Below are 27,549 nucleotides of genomic sequence, written 5' to 3'. Positions count from 1 at the left end.
TACGATAGTCACTGAAGACTAGATGGATTGCTCTCTTGACTGCCAAATGCGTTTCATTCAGTATCTGTCTATAGCCCTTTACTTCGGTTTATACCTTAGTTATGCAGTGGTCTCCGTATCTTTATATTTTTTTTTACACTGATTGTATATCATGGAGGATCTTTCCCATTACGAAATGTCTTACTGGGTACATATCTATCCAGTGCATGGTCAAATATTCTTTTAAACTTGAGCCATAGTTGCCCTACTTGCTCCTGTCCTGAGCTACGAGTTTCAAGTGCCTCAGTGAGATATGACATTAATGTTTCTCTGTCAGTTTTGCTGAACATAAAAACCTTTCTGTTTGTTGTAGTTGCCCTTTGTGTTTTGGTATTTATTATTGCTATCACTTCGTCTGGTCACTGATCCCAGTTTCGGTGGGGACTTCCTCGAACAGATCAGGTGTGTTTGTTGCCATTACATCTCATATATTTCCATCACGAGTGGGGTTCTGAAATATTCTAGATAGATTCCAAAGAAGGCATTTAGTAACGTTTCACGGCTTGTCTTGTCACACCCACGACACATTACCCCGAGTGAATCTTGGATGATTAAAGTCTCCTCTAATGGTTACAATATCGTTAGGGAATTTATGTACGAGCGAACTGAGGTTTCCTTTTAAGTTTTCCGTTACATCAGGAGATGAGTCTGTTGATAGACAGAAGACCTGTATTATACTGTTTTGCCCTGACTTGATACTGAGTCTTACCCAAACAATATTACATGCAGCTTCAATTTCCGCAGCAACTGACGATAATACGTAACGAAAAGTCACACATTTAATAGTAAGTTTAAAAACGCATTAATACATATATTAAAGAGTAATTTGTACTAAACTAATTGTTATGAGTTATGACAAATTAAAGATCAAGAGCACAACAAATCGCACGTCTCGCCTGGCATAAGGCTGCCAAGAATCGGTACAAAACAAATTATGGAGGCACTATAATATTCTTGTTTGTGAATACTTTATTTTGGAATTTGGATTTACTTTCTCCTCAGGCATCACCCGTTGTTGCTCGTTTTCATACACTGTGGGACATGTTCAAAACACGCGGTGTGCAGGTGTTTATAAAGGGTAATATACGCAGCTAGCCACCAGAGGGCTCTCTTACAAATTCAATCAAAATAGAGACACGTTCAAAACACGCGGTGTGCAGATGTTTATAAAGAATAATAAACGCACTTACGCAGCAAACCAGCAGAGGGCACTGTTGCAAATTCAAAATATTGACGGCGAAAGTAGAGCTGCCGCAACCCGAAGCTAGGTGGAAATAGTGTTATAATGAAGCGACGAGTGCGTGTTGGTACGTTATTTGATAGTGCAATTATATCGTCGATGTATCTATGAAAACATTTGTGTAGCTTGAAATCTTCCGTAATAGTTTAGTATGATAAGCTGTTGTAGCATGCTTGGTATAAGCTAAATATCGGGACTTATCCGTATGATTGGTGCTATGCAGACCAAGCACGCGGTAATTCTACAAAAAATCCGCCTGTCCTTAGTTTCTAATAACTTAATCACTTAGTTATTGCATTCAAGTGGATGTTCGCTTGACAATGTTTGCGAAAATGTATAAAATGGAAAGTTATTTAAAAATACAATTTGTGCTATATTGTACTGCATGTGCATTGCTATACATGTAGTGTTTGAATGGTCGGGACAGAATCTTCAACGAAAGATGTGGAGAGAGGGACTATTCAGTTTGCAGAAAGCCTATTATGGGAATTTCCCAATAAGGAAATCCAGTGCTTCCGCCTTATATATTTCCCAGTTATTGTAAAGAAGTGAAACTGTTGAGTGCAACTATTGTTGTTAAGTGATGTGATTTATTATCTTTTCAGTTCAACGTTGTCTGACGATTTTTTGTTTATATTCGCCTCCAGTGTCTAATTTGAAAATTATAACTGATGAAATAAATTTAAAGTTTGTATTTACAAATATTTTCTTATCTTCCACACTGATGTTCTTGTTTTTATCAACACCTTACTTGAATAATCACAACTTTGGTGGTATATTGATTTCTCTAAAGTGCTTGACACTTGAGTTTTATATTTTATAGGTGGTGAAGATGTGCTAAATGCACGAGATCGTCTCAAGGGAGCCCTGCAGGAAGTTTTAGAACATAGTGACGAGTCTTCAGTATCAAGCCAGGATGAAGGAATTCAGTCAGACTCCTTTGCTCGAGTCAGTGTCCCAGTCAAGAAACCAACAGTGTGAGTAAACATGTAAAAGCAGTCTACACAATCAGACGTAAGAGGCTAACTGATTCTCCCAAGTAAGCCATGGAGCAGTATACAAGGTAAAGTATCTGCTCCTCATGTTAAGTTACATTTACAGACTAAAAACATATAGACATATATTTTAATACAAATAGACCATCATATTTTCATTTATAATGCAGAGTTGTACTGCACCACACATTGCAGTTTATGATTTAGAGAAAAAGAACTTGTAAATGAAATGAATTAGTTTCAGGAAGTCTGTATTTTTCTTGATTTTTTTTAATGAAACAAATAAGCATGTTTACAGTATAGTACTGTAATAATGTCATGGTCTTTATCCAATTATTGCATGTTCTTGTACATTTCTTTGTTATTGGCCTATCTAAAATAAATATATAGTCATTTCTGTGTGATAACTATAAAATCATTCCGTAATCAAGAAAAATTACATGGTGTGCTATTATTATTAATATTATTATTTTCAGTAGCCATTATGATGCAGTACAGTTGATACGTGTTGTATCTTTACACATAGATATTGACAGGTCTTATACACTAAAGTTGGGAGTACATTAAAGTTTGCTTTTCTGAGGGATATGATAAGTAAGAAATGATGAACTATAATGAAATTACAAATTGTTTTTCAGCAACGATGTCGTCATCTTCCCATAAATTTGATGAGAAAACATATTTAGAGGGTAGTATGTCATTACAATTTCTGCAGTATCATTTGCTAAAATATTACTTGCTGTTTTCTTTTTTTAGTAGTTCCTGATGCAATTAGGTTTTGATGCAAAGAACTTTACTACTTTTATACTGCTGTTGACAGAAATCAGTGTCATATTTACAGTTTTCTTTCTTTCTTTCCTCCTCCTCCTCTCTCTCTCTCTCTCTCTCTCTCTCTCTCTCTCTCTCTCTCTCTCTCTGGTGGTTTTTTTTTTTTTTTGGGTGGGGGGACACTTTTTTTTTAACTGGGTTTACATTTGATTAGAAGACTAATGACATTTATGAAAAAATTGAAGACGGATTTAGAGTTCAGAGAGAAGAGATAAAGACTTTGAGGCTTTCCCATGACATTGTAAATCTTTCAGAGACAGCGAAGGACCTGGAAGAGCAGTTGAACAGAATAGACACCATCATGGAAGGAGGATATTAGATGAACATCAACAAAAACAAAAGAAGGAAATGTAGTCAAATTAAACAAGGTGATGCTGAGAGAATTAGATTAAGAAATAGTAACTTAATATAGTAATGAGTTTCGTGATTTGGGGAGCAAAAATTTTTAGTTATAGACCCCAGCTAATCTGCCAGTCACATCAACCATTGGAACAATTTGCAGGAAATTTTCTCCATTCTTTAGAGCCAGGGGAATATAATGAGCATGAGGAAAGAGTTCCTCTATTCCAGTAAAGTCACCACTTTCATCTGCAGGAACCGTGAAACCTTTGACATCATTATTGTGCTGAAAAATCCTTCACAGAAGCAGTTTCTTGATGCAACTGATGTTCTTATGTTGGATTGTGGCACTAAATGTAATTATCATATTTGCCAGTTCCTTCCAAATTTGCTTGTACAATTTCGTCACCTTTCACATGACATTTTAGAATGGAGCGAAACTTACCCATGTTCTCGTCATCATGTTTGTCAACTTCACCTTAATGTAATCTCTTGATGTCGACAAAGAATCTCCACCGCCATGATAGATACTGTGCAGTTTCTATTTTTATTTTATTTTATTTTTTTTTCCACCTGCTCCACCAAGCCATGGTTCAGGCAATATTTTATATCTTTTGTCTTGGTCACCATCATGTGAACAAAATTGTCACCATTGATTACAGCAGCCTTACAGTAAATGTTGCTCTCATGGATGTTGAAAATTTAATAGCATGTTTCCACTTTGAAAACTTAGAGGTTACCAGGGATCCAACATTTTTTGATGACTACCTTAACTTGAACTTATCTTAATGAAAAACGCACAGTTCTTACAGAAGGCCCATCCTCTTTGGGAGAGAGTACTAGCCTAAAATATTTTGGGAAAAATTATAAATTGTGTTGGGCACAAAAAGGCTTTGAAAATGTTACGTGATGTGGTGTTCATCTTTTTTGTTATTTGAATGCATTTAATCATGTGTGTCATACAGCCTGGTGATGGAGTGTCAAAGCTTGATGTGTCAGTGAAAGAAGTTGATTTTCTTTTAATGTCTGGCAAAGGTGATTGTGAATTAGCAATGATACTTCTAGTGTTTGAGAACTGCAGAGGTGGGAACAGGGGTGGATCATTCATTTTCCTGGCCTGAGAAGACAGAGTTTCTCGTAGTCAAGGTGTTTTGGAGAAGTAGTTTAAAATATCTCCACTTTTTGTTTTGTGATGCATTGTCTTAGCTCTCAGAATCAAGTTTACACTATACTAGCTTTGCTGACATTGGTATTCGCAACACTTTTATATCAGTAATTTAACATCTGGTATGCAGAGAATCGTGTATGAAATAAACTAGAACATTTCCTGGTCATTGCGTGCTCTGACATTGTCTCCACCATGTCTGTAGTGCGCATTATTTCTGTATCCATTGACATTCATTTATGGTTACTGTAATATGGTGAGACTGAGGTTGTAAACTTTGTATTTAATTCACGGAAATACGGAAGCGTCCGATCCCGCCCGTCTGCTTTGACCCATGACGTCACAAATATGGCAGAAACAAAAACAAACACACACACACTTTCCACAAGAAGCCTAATGACACTAACGGGACAAGTGCGGGAAATGGGGTGTTTTGGGTGGGGGGCAAACTAAATATAAACAAATTTAGACGCCTTGCGTAGCTACAACGTGTAAGTGAAGACAGCTATGCATGAATACCCAACCACCTCCCCAGGGGTCGTAACCCCTGCAACCCATAGAAGATAAAGATGCTTCAGTAGCTGATTAGTGTTTTTTGTCTTTAAAAAAAAAAAATCTCACGGGATAGAACGAACAGATCAGAAAGATAAATATAATAAACTAAAACAGAAATTGGAGGAAACAGATAATTAAAATAGGTAATAAGTGTTTTTAAATTAAAAAAAAAGAAAAAATCTCACGAGATAGAACGAACAGATCAGAAAAGTAAATAAAATAAGATAAAACAGAACTGGAGACAGCCACACTCAAACCAAACTCCGCGCCGTCATGACGTCACACACGACAACACCCTTACGTCACGGGTCAAAGCCGACGCGTGGGGTCAGACACTTCTGTCGACCCTAATTCACCACTGAAGTTAAACTGATATGTATTACTAAAAGAAATCTGGAAACATGTAATGTTACTATTTAAGGGGAGTTGGAATGCCCTAGTCCGACAGTGTTAAATTTAGTGACTTGGCTTCCCTGTGTTTCAAGATCCACTGTAGCCATTGACATGAAACTTTTACAGGACATTAAACTGTATTATGATTTGAGTTGACTGAACTGTGATAATTGCATTTCAACCACTGTTTTCGGAAATACAATTTTTTAATTACATGGTTAAAAGTTTGTGTACTTTTTTTGTGTGTTATCGTAAATAATTCTAATTATACAGGGTGTTCAAAAAGTCTCTCCACAAAGCCATATGATCGTTAGCCGCGCGTGCTATATGATAGTTCGCCTCCCTGGCTTACTTCACTTCAAGTGGTCTCTCCTAACATTCCACTGTTTCGTTTATCTCAGCCAACGTCAGTAGTATTGTTGGTGTGTGTCGTTACCTGTTGATGTGAGCGTTTAAGATTAGCTCCTCTGTTCGTTTGTTTCATTTTTGTCATTGTTAAAATGCTAACCATTGAAGAATGTGTGTTTTTAGTTGAACAGTTGTTCAAAGCTGGCTGTAAATACACAGTTTCAGTTTGTCAAACATTTAATTCAGTTTTCCCAGAGACAACACTTCCACATCGCGATACTGTGCGAGATTTGATTAACAAATTTCGAAGTATGGGTTCAGTGACAGATGCACCAAGAAGTGGTCCTCCTAGCGTTTTGTCCGAGTATAAACTACTCGATAATTCTGATATAATGTCCATGAGTCCAAACAAGTCAGTAAGAAAACTCGCCCAGGAAATTGATATTAGTGTCAGAATGGCCCACACAGCTGTTGTAAGAAAAAAATTAGAACTTTTCCCATACAAAGTGACAGTCGTGCAAGAACTGAAAAATACTGATCATGGCAAGAGACTGCATTATTGTCAATGGTTCAAAAATTTCGTTCAACAAAACGGAAGAGATATTCTTAGCGAAACATTTTTCACTGATGAGGCGTGGTTTCATTTATCCGGGTACATGAACTCTCAAAATTCTCATATGTGGAGTACTACAAATCCATTGTGTATTCATGAGGAACCACTTCATTCTGTGAAAATAGGAGTTTGGATTGCAATTTCTAGATGTCAGATTGTGTGTCCCATATTTTTCTACGAAACAATAAATACACAATGATACTGCGGTGATATTCTGTACCCATTCATAGGAGAACTTTTGTTATGTGAAATACTGAACGGTTATTTTCAACAAGATGGTGCAACCATGCATACAGCTCAGGTTTCAATGTCACTGCTTGCTGATGTTTTTGGTGATCGCATAATTTCACAGGAACTTTGGCCTCCATGATCGTCTGACCTAACACCACCTGACTTTTTCTTCTGGAGTGCAGCGAAAGCGACTGTCTATAAAAACTATCCAAAATCCATCCATGAATTGAAATTGAAAACTGCAATATCCACTCTCACTGCTTCTGTTACAGAAGAAATGTTACAGCTTGTGTTTGGAAATATGATTAGACGAATTGAATTGTGTATTCAAAACGGGGGTCACTTTCAACATTTAATGTGAAAATTTGTAAGTAGAAACGAATATTCAATAAAGTTATAACTTTTATTTCACTGAGATTCAGTTTGATATATTCACTGCAGCATATGGCACACGCGGCTAACAATCATAAGGCACTGCGGAGGGGCTTTTTGAACACCCTGTACGTAACATTATGTTCTTCTTTTAGTTCAGTAGACTCAGGATATGTATGTTATTACTCCCTGAAAATTTGAATACTCTACTCGAAGTGGTTTCTAAGATTTAGGGGAAAATGAAACAGAAAATGTAAATTTTCAGGAACAGCTTCTAAAGTTTCAAAAGACTGTAACTCACTTAATATATGTTTATTTTTTTTAGTCACTCAAAAGCACCCTGCATCGTACTGTATATTATCCTCTTGGTCTTTTTCCAAGTTTTTTCTTCTTTCTGGACTCCTTAGTGGTCAGTTGTGCTGCATACTCTGCTTTATCAATGCGAACTTCATCCATCCATTCAAGTTCTCTGATGCAGTTTGCTCCAGGATTAATTTCCATATACCGTAGTACTTTCAACCTACTAATGTTGCCATCATTAAAGCAAGAACAGCATCACTGAATCCTACTTTAGTGTCTTCATTCCAACAAAAACATTTTATGGTAAGCAAGTCCATATAAGATTATTGAACGACTCATTGGGATTTTGAGTAGACCATGCAGACACTTCTCCAGTAATTCAGGATTTGCCAGGTCTCTGTAAATAGGTTTTATCATATCCATGACTGCTGCTGGGATGGAATGTTTATGGCTGTATGAACTGTTTGAGTACTGGGCATTGCGGTAATTGCACCATGAATCAAGTCAAGGAGGACAAAGGTGGTGTAAAGGTTTTTCATCAGTTGACTGTCTGTGAAAGAAGGTGGCCCATTCTGCCTGCTTCATTTTCAACAAATCCTCAGTATTATTTCTAATGGCCATCCCATAATACTGCTGTAGCTCATCAATCATTTTGTCTGTCAGCCTGCCTCTTTACGATTTTACCATCAGAAAGTTTCTTGTCTCTCAAACTTTGTTTCAACTTCCTCAGCCTGATGCCCATCCTCTTCTGGACATGACCTTTATAACACAGCAATCCACAGCATTCTATATAAAAAAATTACGAATTTTATTAGATCTTGAAGTGATGCACGTAAAAATTTTAACATTTTCAACCGGTGTAGATTATATTTAAAATATATATAATTTGGGAAATTGCTTTATAATGAGATAAAAACCTGAAAATGTGGAAAAAAAATTTCCATTCTAACTGCCCTTAGTAGAGCATTTGTTTAAATAAAGGAGCTTTAATGCTTTATAAAAAGCTCTAAGCTCAATTTACTATTAACCAATCACAACATACAAACAAGCTAGTCATCAGTGATTCTCTTTTATGCAGAGATTCGTTTGGAAACAATCTGTGGTTGGCATATTGTAGCAACACACAACCTGCTTCTTCACGTACTGAAGAAGAAGTGTTGTTTATCTTTGTTTTCTACCTGTAATATTATGTATGATATTGTGTGCACTTGTGCAAGAAAAACATGTAATTTCACATTTTGGGGGTGGGGGCAGCTTAAGCCTAGAATCCCAACCCCCACCCCCCACCCCACACACACACACACACACACACACACACACACACACAGCTTTAAATATGCTGCTACCACTGACAGGGATACTATCACACAAGTTGTACTACAAATTTTTGTTAAATATTTTGTTTTCTCAACTCAACATGACATCATTCAGGTAACTCACAGGGAAATCATGTTGTTGTTTGGACTTTTGAAACATGCATAGCAACAGTTTATAGAATAGAGAAGCCCTCACCCCCATGTGGTTCTACTTTCTCTCTGATTCGTGCAACACATTTTGCTCTGCAAAGCTTGTTTCATGTGAAATTGTTCAGTGACCCATTGCCCTTATATCACAGTTGTTTGTGAACATTGGGTGTAAGAATATACATAATGAAAGCGAGTTAAAACTTTTTTCCACAATTTTTTGATCAAAACTAATGTTAGGAGTCCATTTTGAAATGTGGGCCTTTTTCACCAACTGACATTGAGAGGCAAGATAGCTTGTAAATTAGTAACGACTACAACTTTTTTTATTTATAAACCAATCTCAAGATTTTTGCTACTGTCATAATAAAGAGAGAGAATCAAGTACAGTAGTACCTCAATTATTCAATTTTCGATTAACCAACTTCTCAGATTATCCAACCATGTGTCCAACCATCCGACTGTGCCAGTGTTATTGTTAGATTTTACCCCTTTTACAACAGGTATCCATCTGAGTCACCCTTCTCATGCATGCTCATTTGTGATTAAGAAGTGTATATAATTTTGAAAGACTAGAAGTGTCTATAAATCAGAAAAGAAAACGTGTCCACAATCGAATAGAAACTATGTGTTCTGCAAAGACTTAACAGAGGTGAGTCAGTTAGTAGATTAGCCTCTAAAATCAGTTAGTAAATTAGTCTCAGAAATGGGTGTTGGAGACAGCTGTCAAAGACTGGAAAAAGAAACGAAAAGATTTGAAGCTTTTTTTTTTTGTTTTTGCTAACTGTACCTGGTGAAAATGCTTTAAAAAATAGAAAATATTGAAAAAATCAAAACTTGAGCTCTTAGATAACAATGTGTGGGTTTGGTTTTGTCGGGAAAGGCATAAGGGGACGGTTAGCTTCATCACTACATTAGGCAGGTTGCTATTTCAGGTGAAAAACTTTGTGTTGGGGAAGAAAAAAAAAAGTCTCAGAAAATAACCTAGTAGCTAATCAGTTATACAACAGTGACGACACTGGACTAAAGTATAAATGCTCTTTCAAGAAACTCTTGCCTCAAGGAATGAAACATTCACAGGCACACAACTAGCAAAGGACAGGCATGGCCATTGCAACATGCAACAATTTAAGTGGTGACCATAAATTTCCATTATTTGTTAATTGACAAATCTAAGAAACCAAGAGCATTCAAAAACATAAACATATCATGACTTGCCATTCATTACAAAGCTAAGTAAATCACTTCGGTGATTGGTTATTTGTTGAAAGAACAGTGTCTCGATGCATTTGTTCCAGCTGTTTAAAAATACTTTAAATCAAAAAACCTACCACCCCGTGAATTTTTATAGCTGGCCAACATCCCAAGCCACCCTCAGTGTCTGAACTTCAACAAGGTGAGAGGAAAGCTATGATTTTGGCCCCCCATATGATTTCAGTAATCTAACCAAAGGACTGGGGTGTTATTAAGTGGTTAAAATGATGTTACAGGAGGAAGTACGTCAGTGGTCTGTGATATTTTTGAAGCAATGAAAAGTTCCAACATAAAAGATGCTGTTTACATAGTCACTCTACAAAAATCACAGAATAAAGTTTGTTCTGTTGTAAACTCAGAGCAAGAACTTCAGAATGTAACGAATCAGGTGCTGCTACTTTATTTGCCAATTTGCAAACTCTTTGGAATGATATCCAGCATACTGATGTAGAGGAATGGGTAGCAGAAGGTCCTGTTGCTGCTGTTAACAATGAAGAACTTGAAGACAACCAGATCATGGATCTTGCTTTTCAGTAGTATAGTGTTGAGCAAGAGTAGTCAGATGATGAAGAAAAGGAAGAATAAGATCAGCCAGTGTCATCAGAGTATGAGTTTGAGACTGCCCTCAAATAGTGGGAACAACATCCAAGTGCTATAGCCATGGGCAAAGAAATGACGTGATGCGGCTGCCAAGTTAAGGTTTAAGAAAGTGAACCGAAAAACATTTTATGCTTTTTAAAATAATGTTAGGTTTATATAGCTTTCTGTTTTCCTTGCTCTTTATTATAAGTGTAATTTTTTGTGTAATTTTAGTTTATTATGCTGTTTTGAGCACTGTAAATAACTTGTTTCATCTGCTCTGATTATCTAATATTTTTAGTGTTTCGACCACTGCCTGGTCCCAAGAGTGACAGTTAGTCGAGATTCTATTGTATAATATGCTGGAATTTTGCATACAAATAACTACAAATCTGTAATGAATGTCATTTATAAAGATTTCATTTTGCAAATGTCAGGATCCCCCCTCCCCGAAAATGACAAGTTTCACCATCTTAATTTTTGTTCCACATAATGCCTATTGTCACACTTTTCAACATAAAAAAAAAGTTATTCGAAAATAGTAGACTAGCTTCAGCAGGCTACATGAAGTTTCCTGCTGTGACAGGTAAAAATCTTATTTGTTCCCTATCATAAGTGTTAGAGATGACATGAATTAGTCATTAACACTTTCTTGTTACCCACTTTCAGATTCTTCATAATACATCTTTGATTGAGCGATTGTGGCAGAAAAAGTAAAATTATCCAGATCTTTTCAGCAACTTGATGTAGAAATCATCATGGAAAACAGATGTTCTGTCACTTTTGTGTCAGTACAAGTGTGTCACAAGTAAAGCCGTAATAGCAAGGAGATTGACTTAATAGGCACATCAAGTCTGAATCAAGCTGAATATTCAGTTTCTGAAGCTAAGAAGTACCTGTGAAAATATTGACTGTTTATTCTTGTCATCAAAGTCTCTATTTGGGAACATTTGAAGACAAACAACTTGCTGTGACCCTTTTAATAGGCGTGGTAAAAAGTCTTAAGAAATCAAGTGCATTTATGATTTCAGCAGCTCGACCATTGCAAACTAATGTTGGGAGTGCATTTTCCTTGGTGACAGCCAAGCGGGTTAAAGTATAGAGTAGCCAGTGAGAATCACTGAATCTAATGACTTGTTTTGGCAGAAAACATAAATTGATGATTTGTTTTCGATGTAGATTGTGTGAGATTGACCATTATTGATTTGGCTATTCTGGATTATAAAATTAGTTATTGGTTTTGAACATACTTCTTGTATTATATGTTTTCAGAGTATTATAGGTTTTCTTGGGATATTGTTTGGTATTCTAATGTTAACTTATAGTTTGTTTATGAGTTGATAATGCCAATGAATGTGACAGAAGGAAATCTTGCTGTAGTAACAGACTGATCTGTAGAGAAGCCCAAAGTCTAGGTTAGGTTGAAGTGTAACAGTTTGGTTGTGAGTTGGCGAAGCCAACAAATGTGAGTGGAGGAAAATTGGCTGTGGCAACAGACTGATGTGTAATGTAGACCAGTGATTGTTTTGAAAACATTGTGGATATTTTCCAAATGTCCAAATTTTTGAGATGGTTGCTATGCTGGATCCTAAGAGTATTTCAGTTTTAAGGAGTTTTTTGTTTTATATAACATTCTGCACAATGTATTCCACTATTGAACCACGCAGTTTTGTACATTTATGGAATGCTATTTTCTCTTTGGTTACACCACCTTATGTAATCATCCATCTCATTACTTGCTTTGTTCACTTCCCACCTTCACCACGCAATCAGTCACCAACTGCAGCACCCAATACAAAAGCAGCTGACACCATACATGCACTTCTACGTAAGAAATCTGTGAAGTTGATTCCTAAATCATCGTAAGGGAGGATAAAATTCTTATATTTATCTCAGATACTAAGCTTTGCATACTATGCCATAAGGCCATTTTACCTTCCGCATTTTATAGTTTACTATCACAATGATATAGGCCAATTCTCCGGAACTAAAAAAGACTGAAAGTGGCAAAAGTGTGTATAAGACAAAAAGACTCACTTGCTTAATCCAAAAGATTTGTACCTAGCTTTAAAAAATCTGTTTGATAAAATTGGTTTTACAAAGCTTTTGGAACTTCGTCTGAAGGAACATGGTACTGTAAACAGTCATGGGATTCAGAACATTTCTGTACATTTATCACCAAGATGTAAAACCATTGATGCTTGCCGCACATGTAAAGGGACCATACACTGAGCTTTTAAAAAAAACTTTGCAGTCTGGGAAATGAGGAGTGCATGCCGCATTACTGTTTGTGTCTTGAAGAATATGATCTGCTTACTTTTTTGTTGGAGCTGGAATCCTTACAATATGATGAAAAAGTTGTTTTTAACCAATGGGTCCAAGACTGGACACATTAATGAAAACAGGCAATGAATTTGTTGTGTATCTCACCCATAAACTTCCGAACTTCACACAACATAGTTACATATCAGAATCTCACAGCCACTACTTACAATCAAGCAACAAAACATCTGATACTCCGTGTGTAATTACAGTGGATTTTGGGGGGGGGGGGGGGGAATTTTGCTCCAGAATGCTGCACAAAGCTTTCACTGGTATAACATTCAGGTAACCCTTCATCCTTTGTTGTGTATTATAAAATGCATTAAGTCAGTGTCATTGTGTTGTGTAAGTGATTGTATGCAGCATTATAAAAACACATTCTATATTTCCTAGAAAATAGCTCTAACCTATATAGTCCCCACTTGAACTAATACCGCAAATCCAACATTGTATTTACTTCAGTGATCTCAGTTCTGCACAATATAAGAACTTTAAGAACTTTTTAAATATGTAGCATCACAAGCAAGATCAAAAGATCTGTTTACATTTCCCAAGACTCATGTTCCAAGAATAAAAACATTGTATGTTGTGACAGAGGAGATAACAAAATTCTCAAACATGTTACGGAAATGATATGTGAGACTGGTTCTACCATTCCTGGGACAAGAGTTAGTCATTTTTTCAATCTATTGAATGAAAGTAGGTCACTGATAAAGCCTGTATCGTCACCTTCTAAATTCGTACAAGTTGATCTTGGGTTTGAAAACATGGCCTCTATCACTGTTAAAGAATAAATGTTCATTGCACCTATCAACAGTACTAGTAGTGGCTTGAAAAAATTCTGGAAATCATTGAAGAACATAAAGATGGAAAGGTCAAATTCATGACACCAAGTGGACTTTCCTCAATTTATTCATAGCCATTTCGTGCAGATGTTTACTGGATCCCTTATGAAAACATTTTAATGATTTTTGCCTGCTCCCAGCACAAGCATATACTTTCCTATCAGACACAGTATTCTTCATTGATGACTTGCTTAAAAGAATGAACATTATTTACAATGCTGTGAATGTATTTTATGTTAATTGAAGATCATTTGTTGTGCACTATTTTGAGTCACAAAATGAAATGAATATTGAGGGGACGATTTGGATGTGATTCGGTTAATGAAAAGGGGACATACAATTCAGGGTTTATTTCCCCAAAACAATTAATTAATTGTAATAAATTACACTGTGGCTTACAAATTACAGTGACACAACCAATCAAGCTGCTTACAATATGAGGTAATAAAAATGTTACATACCACCGGTAAACAGAGAAACTTCAAAACTCTTTACAATTTGATACATTAACAAATAATCATTGTGCATTAAACTACATACTTTCACCTAATACAGTTAAATTTTTAAATGTGAAGCACAAATGTATAATTTACAATTAAATTTTCAGTTGAAGTTACTCCTTCCTATACCTTCTTTAAAAGAGTGATAAAATTTCCAACAGGTATCTCAATTAAAAATGCCCTAAAATCCTTAACACAACAACACGTACATGACTAAATATATGTATGGCAAAGCCCAACATCAACAGCGCAAAACACATTCAAACTCTCGCCAACATGGGCCGCTTGCCGGTCAAAACATGTTACGACTACAGCAGCAGGCAAACTTACATAGTCAATAACACAGGCCACCTAGCAATCTTTCCAAAATCAGTTTACACGAAGAAGGAAGAAGGGGGGAGGGGGGGACACAATAAATACCATACGCAAGTGCACTTGACAAATCTACTACTAAAAATACAGTATAAAAGGCTCTCAATTAATGATAAATCTGGGATAGGCCCGGCAATGTTGCACCTGAGCGCTAGTAGCCAAAATAAGGTTGACAGATACCAAGGTCTGACATCATTTTAGGGCTAACTGGCACAACAAATAAATAAGAGTAAAAGAACAAGCAAATGCCAATGCCCAAGAATTTAAATAGGATTAAGTACACACGAGGCTAAAATCAATTGCTAGCACCTTGGACATCGTCTTAAGCTTAGTTGACACTACAAATAAATAAAGCTAAAAGAACAGACAAATGACAATGCCCAGCAATTTAAATAAAAATAAGTAAGCACAAGGCTAAAAGCAATTGCTAGCAACTTAACAAGCACACACAAAAATATCAGACTGCTGCCACATCACAAAACAGAACAGGTGCGCGCGCTGTCCCCAGCAAGCCAGAAAACCAATAACACACACTCCAGCAACCGAGCCAGCCTGACCACAGTAATTTCAACTCAGAATCAGGGCGCATGAGCACACTGGGTCCACGCAAAACACACACTGCCAAATAATTCCCACCAACAGATACGGCTGCCCCCCCCCACCCCCCCCCCCACCCCCGGGCAACGGCCGGGTACACACCAGCAGAAAACTCGACACCCAGACTCCGGCTAAAACGGAATCACGCAGAAAATATAAACAACAGCTGAAGTAAGGTGAAACGAACCCCACCATGCAGACCGCACGGAGCAAACACACAGAAAGCCTGCCCTGCAGTCCTTACAACTCCTGGGTGCAGAAACCCAAGCGATATCGTGGCACCCTCTTCAGAGGCGGAGAACCTCGAGCGATCGCGTGTGGTGATCCATCAGTTGTCCACTACACCACATCATCAACATGCCACACTGCCCAACGTCCAAATCAACGAGGCCCGCCAACAATGAGACCACACCTCCGCGCCGGGGCAGAAGGCAAAATACCACCAGCTTGGTGCGAATCCAACTGCCGAGCCGAGCGCACACGGCCCCCCGCAAAAAACACTCCAGAGGGCAGCAGCCGCCTCAGCACCTGTGCAGGCCGAACCAGACGGAAACAGAAATACAAGTTGCTATCGATGGTGCCGGATAAGCAACGCACCAGAGAATTGGCACAAATATATTTTTATTTATGTTCTTTCAGTTTTAAGTCACTAAATATGTAAATTCTTTTATGTTGACAGACATGATAATAGGAATTATGTGAAACAAAAATAAAGACAGTTGCACAGGCTTCCACGGCCAGAGCCATTTGACATAAAAGTTTTCCAAGTATTGTACTGTGTAATAATGTAAAAAACTATACTGGAGAAACCACGTTTTGGCAACAATTACAGTGGCCTTCTCTTCTGGGCTGAGTAGAACCAGAAGAAGGCCACTAACCATGGCTGAAATGGTTGTTTCTCCAGTATAGTTTTTTATGTTGTGACGCAATACAATACTCAGAAAACTTTCATGTCAAACATAAAGATGGTAAAACTTGTGATTTTGACAAAAAAATTGGAGAAATGATATTCAATCCTTTAATCTTTCCAATGACACTCCACTGAACAAAACTGATTCATAAATAAACCAGTTATAGTGGTTACGAACTGTTAACCCATCTTTCCTACTGATGTCAGTATTTGAAAATGACTCACATCTCAAAATGTCTTCCTCATTGTAGTTTAATAAAAAATTATTTTAAACCTCTTTCATTGTGCACTTCCATACAACTAGAAAACTTTTATTCCAGATTATATTTTTACTACTTTGTTTTCGTCCATTTTAAGTACATACCACAACTTTAACATTGTTTATACAGATGGATCCCAGCAAGAGAATGTCCTCGGTTGTTCTGCTATTTTCCCTAATAGGGTATTTAAAGTGTGTCTTCCAGAACAATTTATAAATTATGCTGCACAATTATATGGCATTCTGATGACACTGGAGAGGGTTCACAGACATCACTGTACAAGATTTCTCGTCTGTTCTGACTCACTTAGCGCATCGTGAGCACTTCATTAAATATATCCAGTAGATGGGCTGATTCAGCTCATCCATGACTCCTTATAGCGGCTCCAACACCTTGGCAAGGAGGTGATCTTTTGCGGGATACCTGACCACATCAGGATACAGGGCAACAACACGGACAACAAAGCGGCCAAGGAAGCATGTCGGGTTGGTGCTGTCCAGCAATGTTCCATCCTATTGCATGCCATCATTTCATTTTCTGACAGATGCAGCATGTGTCAGTGGGACACTGAATGGTTGCAGGTGACAGAAAACAAACTGCGGCGACTCAAATCAACCACAAAGGCAGGGCGGACTTCATGTCAGCCTCACTGCTGGAAGGAGGTTCTGCTTACCAGACTGCACATCGGACACATGGCTACCTCCACCAGCAGGAAGATCCAACACACTGTGAAGTTTGTGGCATGCCACTTTCAGTTCAGCATATGTGGCAACATGTGTTCTGTATACTGATATTTGGGCAGTCCTCAGTCTCACTGAAGATCTGCCCACCATCCTCGCAGATACTGATTCCAGTGTTCCATAGGTGGTGAAATTTTGTGAACTGTCAGGTCTTGTCCATAAATTGGTGGGGAAGGGAGGTAGACTTTAATACATTATAAACTGCTCCGCATGTGGGGACACCATTCGTCTCCATCCATGAGATTAGCTTACTGACTTTTCGTCAGGGTACTGATGACCATGATGTCAAGTGCCCCTCATCTCAAATCATCATAGTCATCATCAGCTAGTTTTGTGCTGTTGTCTCATGCCCTAGTCTATTAAATCGCATACCCAGCCATCTGCCACCTGCCCCATCTACCTGCACCCATAGCTAGCCCACTGATGGCTCCCCCCTCTCCCATGAGTCAATAGACACTTCCTCCCCAACACCCTCCCTGCTTCCTGCCTCTCACCAACCTTCCCTCACCCCACCCCATATCCCCACTTCACCCCAGTACACTCACCGTGGGCCAGGAAAGAGCTGTCAGTCGACTGATCACAGTATAGGGAGACAAACATGTGTGTGTTCGCTGCAAGTTTGAAAAAGGAAGGGCATTCTGAAAGCTATCCAAGCTTTATACCTTTTGGTTGTGTATCTATCGATGATGCAGCAGTTCTGCCTTTCAGTGAGTTGTCTCCTTTATTCCTAAGTACATCACAATTCTTAACTAGAAGTTTCCATACATTATTAGATTTATAACAGATGTAGATGTCTGTAAATCTGGAATACGCCTTTCAAAATCCTGAAGATAGCAGAAATAAAATACAGGTAGCAAAGAATATTTAGAACTCATACAGAAACCATATGGCAGTTATGTGAGTGAGAGGACATGAAAGAGAAACAGTGTTTGAGAAGGAAGGTAACAGAATTGTAGCCTACCCCAATGATTAAGGCCAATTAATATTTTATTTGCCGAGTTTATAGTCCTGGAATATAGTGTTCACAATCAATTGACTGAATGCAAGCTCAACATATATGAATCACATCATTCTGCTTTTCATAAACACAGTAACACATACATGCCACTAATTAAGGTAATTTATTGCCTCAGACATGCCATAGACCCCATGAGGCCACTAGATGCTACTAGACTCAGCAGTTCTGTTCTCTTCACACATTTCTGTGCCAACAGCCTCCAGCTTTACTTAGGTGCCACCAAATGAGGTGGCGCAGTGGTTAGCACACTGGACCCGCGTTTGGGAGGATGACAGTTCAATCCCGTGTCCGGCCAACCAGAGTTAGGTTTTCCATGATTTCCCTAAATTGCTTTAGGCAAATGCCAGGATGGTTCCTTTGAAAGGGAATGGCCGTGTTCCTTCCCCCTCCTTCCCTAACCAGATTAGACTGATGACCTCGCTGTTTGGTCTCTTCCATCAAATCAATCCAACCCAACCCAACTTAGGTGCCGGACTTGAAGAAATCAGTACAACCACTGCCCAAAAGAATAACTCTCTCTCTCTCTCTCTCTCTCTCTCTCTCTCTCTCTCTCTCTTTCTTTCTCTTTCTCTCAAATAATGATCTGATGGGTGCACAACCTGGGACTTAAAGAAAATGTGATAGAGTTCCAAGTAATTTTAGTATAATATTAAAAATTAATTAATTCTGAATTTCACAAAAAATTGTCTTCTGTTTTTCTTGATGGTATCCCAATACTATATCAGAAAACTATGAAGAATTTAGGTATATTTTTGGATGATAATCTCAACTGGGCAGAAAATACTGTCACCACACGCAGAAAGACTCTGGCTTATCTCTGTACCCTTTAGAAGTTTTGGAACATATTTCTGCAGGATGAGAAACATAAACTTCTGCAGTATCTTATTCTGGCAAACCTACACTGCCGTGATGTAATCGAACACAGCACAAGCAATAAAAATTCTAGGCAGTTAAAACTAACCCTAGTGCCTGTGTGGGCTACATCTTCAACATCTGTAGATTTGACAGTGTCAGTGTGTCATTTGCCCATATATTACGATGCAGATCATAGAATTTGCATGACTACCAAATGCTTTGTTTATGTGTGCCATAGGATACCTCATGAGAGATCAAGTACCTGTTATATCTTAATAATCATACGCAAGCTATCTGAGAAGTGCACATCCAAAAACAAGAACATTTGCAAACTCCTATGTTACTGCTGTCCAATTATGGAAAATGCTACCACGTACTCTACACAAAGTGAAATCTGCCCTGTTGCATTTAAAAAGAAGCTGAAGCAATTTCATTTCTCAGCCTTATACACTTTCCCTAAAAAATTACTACAAATGGCCATTTCTTTAGGCCAAACAGTAAAGTAAATGTTGTAATCTTCTTCCAGTTATGTTTCTCCCTCTTTTTAGTTATAACAACTACTGTTCCCTTGATTGATGTCATAGTTATTTCTATTGAATTCCATATTTGGTGCAAGACTTCATGTGTGCCATGATGAATGTAATAGATTTTTTGAATAATGTATTACCATTGGTGCGAAGACTTCAAAGAAAATTTCTGTTGAATATCTTTTGTTTGATTTCAAAAGAAATCTCACTAATTGCCTGAGAGTCCTTCAATACCTTTAATATTGTTTTAATTTTTTTATTTACAATAATGGCAACACCTGAATCCCCCTCTCCCTTCCCCCTTCCCCTTGGTCTACTCCTTTGTAGCAAAACATATGCAGTAATTTGAATTCTGTTGTGGAAAAATTCTGGTAGCCGTACTAAATCCCACTTGGTAATATTTAACTCATCGTCCAGCTTCACTAACCTATCTCCAGATCCTGAAGTTGTGCAGTTTATTGTTCCTAAATAACAAGTATCGGGAACTGTATACAGTATTCACACTAGCTTTTGAGCACTAACTCTTTTTATAGCAATAATACATACATTCACACACACAATCACACAGACTCCCAAAGGCACACTCCTGTAATCACGGAAGTGTGCATTTGGGTGTCTGGGCGGTTGAGTGTGTGAATGTGTGTACTGTTGCTGGAAAAAGAGTTACAGGGTGAATGCCGTTTTCTATTGTGTGTTAGTGTGCTCCATGCATCAGTCCACTATTTTATGCACAGTGAATACTTAATTATCTGGACCGCGGTTATATAGACTCAGAAATTATGTGGATTGTCAACCACGAGTATATATGTTTATAGTCCAGTTTGTGCCTGCCCTTGATTTAGACAGTTGCCATTCACTCCACTGCTGTGTTGTAGCTGTGCTTAAGAATGTCAAAGTGCAAGAGAGTTGTGTTATTGCATAAAGATAAAATAAAAATTATTGATTCAATAACATTAAGTACGGTGAAGGTACTTCTACGATAATTACACCTGCAAACTTGATAGTGAAGGGAGAGGTTAACAACAAAAAGTCATGAAGAAATCAAAAAATGAAGAGACATTAATTTGTTTTGTTGCTTTTTACAAAAACAATCTACAGGGCATGGTGAAAAGGCATTACATTTAAATGAAATATTAGCTTGTAATGAATCAGTTGAGAGAAGTAGTAAATGGTAATACAGAGATTTAAATCTCATGAAATTCACAAATTGGAAATGCAAAGTGGAAAAAAAGTCAACTAATGTAGATGCAAGAAAATTCTTTTTTTGGTTTTAAAAAAGAATTGAACAAAAATGAGTATGGCTTGGGGACTTTGTTTATTAAGCTGATGAAACTGGATGAAATCAGAAATCATTACCATCAAGATCTTTAGACTCTTGGTGAGAGAGTTCAGCTCCAGGATATATAAAACTAGTAAAGAGCAAGTAACAGTATTAGTTTTGTCAAATGCTACCAGGACCCATAAAATGCCTTTGCTCCTCATTGGAAAACCTAAAAACCCTAGATGCTTCAGAAGTATCAGAGTTCCCTTAATTCATATATATATACAAAAAAATGCATGGATGACAGCCAAAATATTCATTGACTGGTATGACAACATTTGTATCCATGAAGTAAAAAATTAAAATAAAATAAATAAATGAAATTGGTAAACAGAGAAAACTTTTACTGCATAATGCACCAACCCATTTTACAACTGAACTGTTAGAGAGGAAATTGTATATTTACAATAAAATTTTTGCCTTCTAATGTAATCCCTACTATAACCAATGTATCAAAGTGTTACGGAAATATTAAAACAACTTTACGTAGATTGTTCTCTGGTGTTGAAGGTAACATAAGTCATTTTTTTTATCAAGCAAATGAATTTAATGGAGTGTTGTTACTTGGTTGTCCTTGTATTGGATTTGATTGAAAGGAAGACTTTGAAAAAAATTTGGATCAGAATATAGAAACAGAGGGATGAAAATTCAGTAACCGGTTTGGATGATTCTGTGTGGAGGATTTAAGTGAACTAATGACAAACATAAAATATGCCAGGAACATGGCTCCGTTGATAGGATAAAGTGGCTCACTTGTGACAGTAATGATGAAGGTTTTCAGATCATGTTGAATGACAAAATTGTTGAAAACATATTGCACACAAACGAACAGCAGGAAATGCAAGAAGATGAAACAAAAGAAAGCGTGGATGTGAAAAATGATGCAGGACCACCTCGCGTGGAAGCATTTCAAGGTCTGGAAATGGCTTTCATCTACATCTACATCTACATTCATACTCCGTAAGCCACCCAACGGTGTGTGGCGGAGGGCACTTCATGTGCCACTGTCATTACCTCCCTTTCCTGTTCCAGTCGTGTATGGTTCGCGGGAAGAACGACTGTCTGAAAGCCTCCGTGCGCGCTCTAATCTCTCTAATTTTACATTTGTGATCTCCTCGGGAGGTATAAGTAGGGGGAAGCAATATACTCGATACCTCATCCAGAAACGCACCCTCTCGAAACCTGGCGAGCAAGCTACACCGCGATGCAGAGCGCCTCTCTTCCAGAGTCTGCCACTTGAGTTTGCTAAACATCTCCGTAACGCTATCACGGTTACCAAATAATCCTGTGACGAAACGCGCCGCTCTTCTTTGGATCTTCTCTATCTCCTCCGTCAACCCGATCTGGTACGGATCCCACACTGATGAGCAATACTCAAGTATAGGTCGAACGAGTGTTTTGTAAGCCACCTCCTTTGTTGATGGACTACATTTTCTAAGCACTCTCCCAATGAATCTCAACCTGGCACCCGCCTTACCAACAATTAATTTTATATGATCATTCCACTTCAAATCGTTCCGCACGCATACTCCCAAACGGCTCAGAAAACAGTGCGGGATACCATGAATATGCTACAATTAAAACGAATTCATAATGTAGCAGCAGTGAAGAAGAAAAATGTTTGTCAGATGACAGTTACCAAATATTTTTAAATAAAGATTGACCTGTGTAACTTGTGTTAGGTATTTCATGAGTAAGGTTGCAGTATTGTAGAAATTTTAAGAAATATACAAAACTGCATGTAATTTCCTTATAAACATTTATTTTTGTTGTTTTTAATAAGTTTAATTCATTTTTGTGTTTCGAATAAACACCTAATGTTGTGTATTAACCCTAGAAAGACAACCATACGATAACGTACCTAAAAGGTGTAATTTATTGTTGAGGTTACAGTATCTTTCTCATCACGCTGTCTGTGGTGCGAATTGGTGGGCAGTCTGTTGTATTTATTTCCAGTATTTATTTCCAGTAAAAAAGATAAATGAGTAGTAGTCATCCAGCCTAAAACTGTTTCTCAAGGACAATCCCTTCAATTTCATGGATGGATTTTTATTTAAAACTGCTAGCCAGAAAAAATAATTTTTAAATGTAGTTTCATGACTAGAGCCAAAACAATTTCCTTCATGTCAACACTAATCACACATATCCTGTAAACTGACTTGTCCCACATCATTTTGATAAAAGAATCGTTCAAATTATCTACGGAACATGTAATTGACTTACTAGTTGTATGGTGTGAACATCTGAACTGGACATTGGGATCTCATCTGGCTGGTTTCCTTAATCCTCATTAGGCAGTAATTAAGACCTCTCCACTCAGCTCTTAAAAGAGTTTTTTGCTATTTAAATTAATATATTTTTCCAACTTGGACATGCACCAATGTAGTAGTAGTAAGGGAACACTGCATGTGGCCTTTCTGTTGATGACAACACTTTCTTAATTGCACAGAAAGTTCTGGTTGAAAATTACGAATTATTTAGGAATAAAGGAGGTGACTCGCCAAAAGACAGAAGCACTGTGTGATCAATATGTACACAAACAAATGGGGCAGAGCTTGGCTAGCTTTTGGAATGTATTTCCTTTTTCTAGCTGTAGGAAAAACGTGCACACAAACACCCATACACTTACTCACATGCATGTGCCTGTCTCCCTACATTGTGCTCACTTGACTGCCAGCTCTTTACTGGCCCTTGGTGAGTGTACTATGGGGAGGTGCAGTGGCTGCAGTAGAGCTGGTATATGACGTGGCTGCTTTCACAGGTGGCTCGGCCTGTAATGGGTTGGATAAGTCTGTGACAGGACTGGGGTAAATGGTGCTGGGTGGGTGAACTGGCCAGGTCTTGCATCTGGCTTTTTCACAGATTGGTCCCCCGTGGCAGGGGATGAGGGGTGGGAGTGGCATATGGATGGACAAGGATGTTGTGGAGGGCGGGTGGATGGTGGAACACTACTTTTGGAGGGGTTGGAAGTATCTTGAGTAGGATGTCACTCTTTTCAGGACATCATGATAGATAATTAAAGCCCTGATGAAAGACATTGTTCAGTCATTCCAGTCCGGGGTGGTATTGAGTGACAAGGGGGGGGGGGGGCACTTTTTTGTGGTTGGTTCTTGTTATGGATGTGAGGATCAGGTTTGTGTGTGTGTGTGTGTGTGTGTGTGTGTGTGTGTGTGTGTAAGTGTGGAGGGTATTGCCTGTCTGCAGATGCATCTAACCACGGGTGGCGAGGCTGTATTCACCCCATTCCACACACACACACACACACACTGCAGTAGGCTCATCCTGGGCTAGTAAAGAGCTGGCAGATGTGTAAACACAGTTTAGGGAGACAGGCATGTTTTTCTACAGCTAGAAAAAGGAAGTGCATTCCAAAAGCTAGCCAAGCTCTGTACCTTTCGTTTGTGTACCTGTCGATGACACAGCACTTCTGCCTTTCAGTGAATTGTTTCCTTTATTCCTTTTTTAATTGCATATTTCTTATCTGTGTCTGGATAATACAGATAAATCATTACAAAAAGCCAGTTAACAATGTTACCAAGGTAGATCACTGTTTTAGGACTCTTTTAGACTTGCAGACTGAAACTACGTGTGCTGTCTTCGTGTTATGTAATGCTAATTCTTAGGGCTGATACTTATAAGTGTGCTTTGCAGATAGTGCCTCTGAAAATGTTAAACAAGGTATTTTTTCCTTGCATAAGCTCATTTGCACAGATAAATGTTTCTCTTGTCCACAGGGAAGCCATTAACAGATCTCGGACACAGCGCAAGCGACGTCGACGTGAAACCATTAAAGAAGGGGATTTCCATCACACTTATGTGATGAAGCTGTTTGATAGAAGCGTTGACCTGGCCCAGTTCAAGGAGGATGCTCCATTGTACCCAGTGTGCCGTGCCTGGATGGCTAATCAGCCACATAACACAAACCTTGTACCAAAGTGAGTACCTGGTATGTTTACTAACAGGTACCTCTCAATAAGGCAACATAAAGATCTCCACAGGTTATTTTACAGTTATAGTTCTTAAAGCTCTGATAACAACTTGGGTGTGGTGCATTTTCAAAGAAATTTGTGTAATAGTAACATCTCACCCAATTTATGGTTGCAACTTTAAATAATGTGGTATTATTAGAAGTGGTTGAGTGCCATCCATTGTCATATTTTGCATAATACTTAGCCAGTATCAGCCATTGATTTGAAGTGAAATGGGAGAGTAATGCTTATTAGGTTCTATTCTATTCTAAAATATTCTATTTTATTAAGTAAGCCGCATGTGTGCCTTGGGTGCCACAGTACTGGATGGTGGTGCAATTTCATGTGTCTCAGGGATTAGTGATCTTGACTAATATGCCTCTATTGTGAGAGAACTGTACAAAATTTTATTAAAAATTACTTCAGCCTCTGTAAGACATGCTATATGAGAATGGGAGGGAGGCAGTTCAAATGAAACATTCGTCACTTCTGAGGCACTTGCTACACCCTGTTCAATAAGTCTTGTTTAGATAAGTGGGGCTCTGTTTGGATCAACTCAGGTAATGCCGGACGTGCTTGGAGAAATTCTGTAAGCTCATATGATATTAACCTGAATGACACAAGTTCAGGACATTGAATTGAAAGAGGAGGAGCGGAAGATGAACTTCATCGCCAGTGGCCTCCTTGTATCCAGACCTCACACCTTGTGACTTTTATCTGTGAGGTTATGTAAAAGACTGCATTTTTATCCCCCCTATGCATGACACATTGAACATGCTTGGAGAAATTCTGTACGTTCGTCTGACGTTACCTGAATGACACCAGTCCAGGACGTTGGATTGGAAGAGGGGAAGCAGAGGATGAACTTCATTGCTGATGGCCTCCCAGGTCTCCAGACTTCACACCTTGTGACTTTTATCTGTGAGGTTACATAAAAGACAGTACTTTTATCTCCCCTATGTCCGCAGCATTGCATAGTTGAAGCTGTAAATTTGATGATGAGAGATCAGCTGCTTCGTGTGTGGCAAGAAATGAGTCACTGTTTTGATATTTGTCAAGAAATGAGTCACTGTTTTGATATTTGTCAAGAAATAAATGGTGCTGGCATTGAATGCATAATGATTTGAACTTTTCTCTTTCCATCAACATTGGAATTGTGTTTCTATCTTTTGTAGTTTGGAAGCAATTAATGTTTGTAATCTGTTCCTTCTTTTTGAATAGCTCTGTAGTTAAATCACTTCAGGCTAAAAAGATATAGTCCCCAGAAAAAGTGCATGAAAAATGCCTAGATTGTACTGAATAAGACAACTCGCTCAATTTTACTAAGGAAGTTGTTGATGTGATTGAAAGTCCAAAACATATTGAGGTTGGTCACTGTGAAACATTTATTCACACATTCAGTTACCTGAGTTCATTCACCTGGTAGCAACATCATGTATCACTAACCCAATCCACTACCGTATTTACTCGAATCTAAGCCGCACTTTTTTTCCGGTTTTTGTAATCCAAAAATCCGCCTGCGGCTTAGAATCGAGCGCAAAGGAAGCGGAAGTTCGGAAAAATGTTGGTAGGTGCCGCCACAACTAACTTCTGCCGTCGAATACATGTAGCGCTGCACAGGCATGCTTTGTAGGCACAAAGATAAATACTGGCGCCAAAACTTCTGCATCAGTAAATAAATTAAAAAAAAAAGAAAGGTGGGAGACGAGCTTTTTTTCTCCGCCCCGAGTTTCGACCACTGCATTTGCTGCTATCTCATTTAAATCCTGTCTGCCTAATAAACTACGAAACTAAGAGTGAGACAACAGCAAACGCGGAAGAATATACGTATCGTGTCATGTTTATATTCGTATTATTCTTATGCATAATAGTGATACAGTCAGAAATGAAGCACGGCAACTGACTAGATTGTTAAATCTAAGATGACTAATTTCTGTGCAGAATTTGATGTACTAAAAAAGCGGCCACAAAGATTTTCAAACGGAGAAAAATTTTCTCCTAACTCTCGTTCAGAACATGTTCTATCATACGCACTCTATTATTTGGTTCTTGTTGATCATTATCAAAGAAAGCAGCAGTGTAACTAACAACAAATATCAGTCTCTTGCCATTGTTTCGGTAATGAGACGACTCCTCTCTATTTTTTATTTGTAAGCGGAGGTAGCGCGCACAAAAGCAAGCCATGCCGCGAGCGGCGACAGGCCGTAAACACGCACTATCAGAATGCGACAAACAATGCATGACAGTACAGTAATGCATTTTCAGCTTAGAGTGACGTAAACACCTATAACAAAGAAAACGGCACTTATCAGATCAAAGCAAAATAAGTAATCGATTCAAATCAGACGAAGCACGTCAAAAAGGAAGGGTACCCGTACGGAGCGCCTGACGCATAGCAATGGCTACCTGGTAAAGCTTAACTGCTAAGCTTACGACTCGAACGAAACTACTGTAGCTGTATCGTCATTCATTCGACCTAAATTGTGTCTCATATTACAAGGTACCAACTTTGTTTCGATTTGGAGGTGCGGCCTAAAACTTTTCTCTCTCTTTGAATTTCGAATCTCAAATTTCAGGTGCGGCTTACATTCGGGAAATTT

The 27,549-nt window shown here is 38.2% G+C and overlaps 1 protein-coding gene across 1 annotated transcript in view; it reads left to right on the top strand.

Moving 5' to 3' along the window:
* The first annotated feature begins 1,148 nt into the window (after positions 1 to 1,148).
* The window catches only part of LOC126235859 (protein lin-37 homolog), a 44,456-nt gene continuing 18,055 nt past the window's right edge, over positions 1,149 to 27,549 (top strand). The window contains exons 1-3 of the mRNA XM_049944748.1: positions 1,149 to 1,346; positions 2,103 to 2,256; positions 24,716 to 24,916. Of these exons, the coding sequence (XP_049800705.1) occupies positions 1,325 to 1,346; positions 2,103 to 2,256; positions 24,716 to 24,916 (377 nt within the window). The 5' untranslated portion in view covers positions 1,149 to 1,324. The remainder of the gene's footprint in view (positions 1,347 to 2,102; positions 2,257 to 24,715; positions 24,917 to 27,549) is intronic.

This window comes from Schistocerca nitens, chromosome 1 (genome assembly GCF_023898315.1).
Source record: "Schistocerca nitens isolate TAMUIC-IGC-003100 chromosome 1, iqSchNite1.1, whole genome shotgun sequence".
In the NCBI taxonomy this organism is placed as follows: domain Eukaryota; kingdom Metazoa; phylum Arthropoda; class Insecta; order Orthoptera; family Acrididae; genus Schistocerca; species Schistocerca nitens.
Note: the sequence above shows the minus strand (reverse complement) of the source record. Positions and strands in the feature narration are given on the sequence as shown.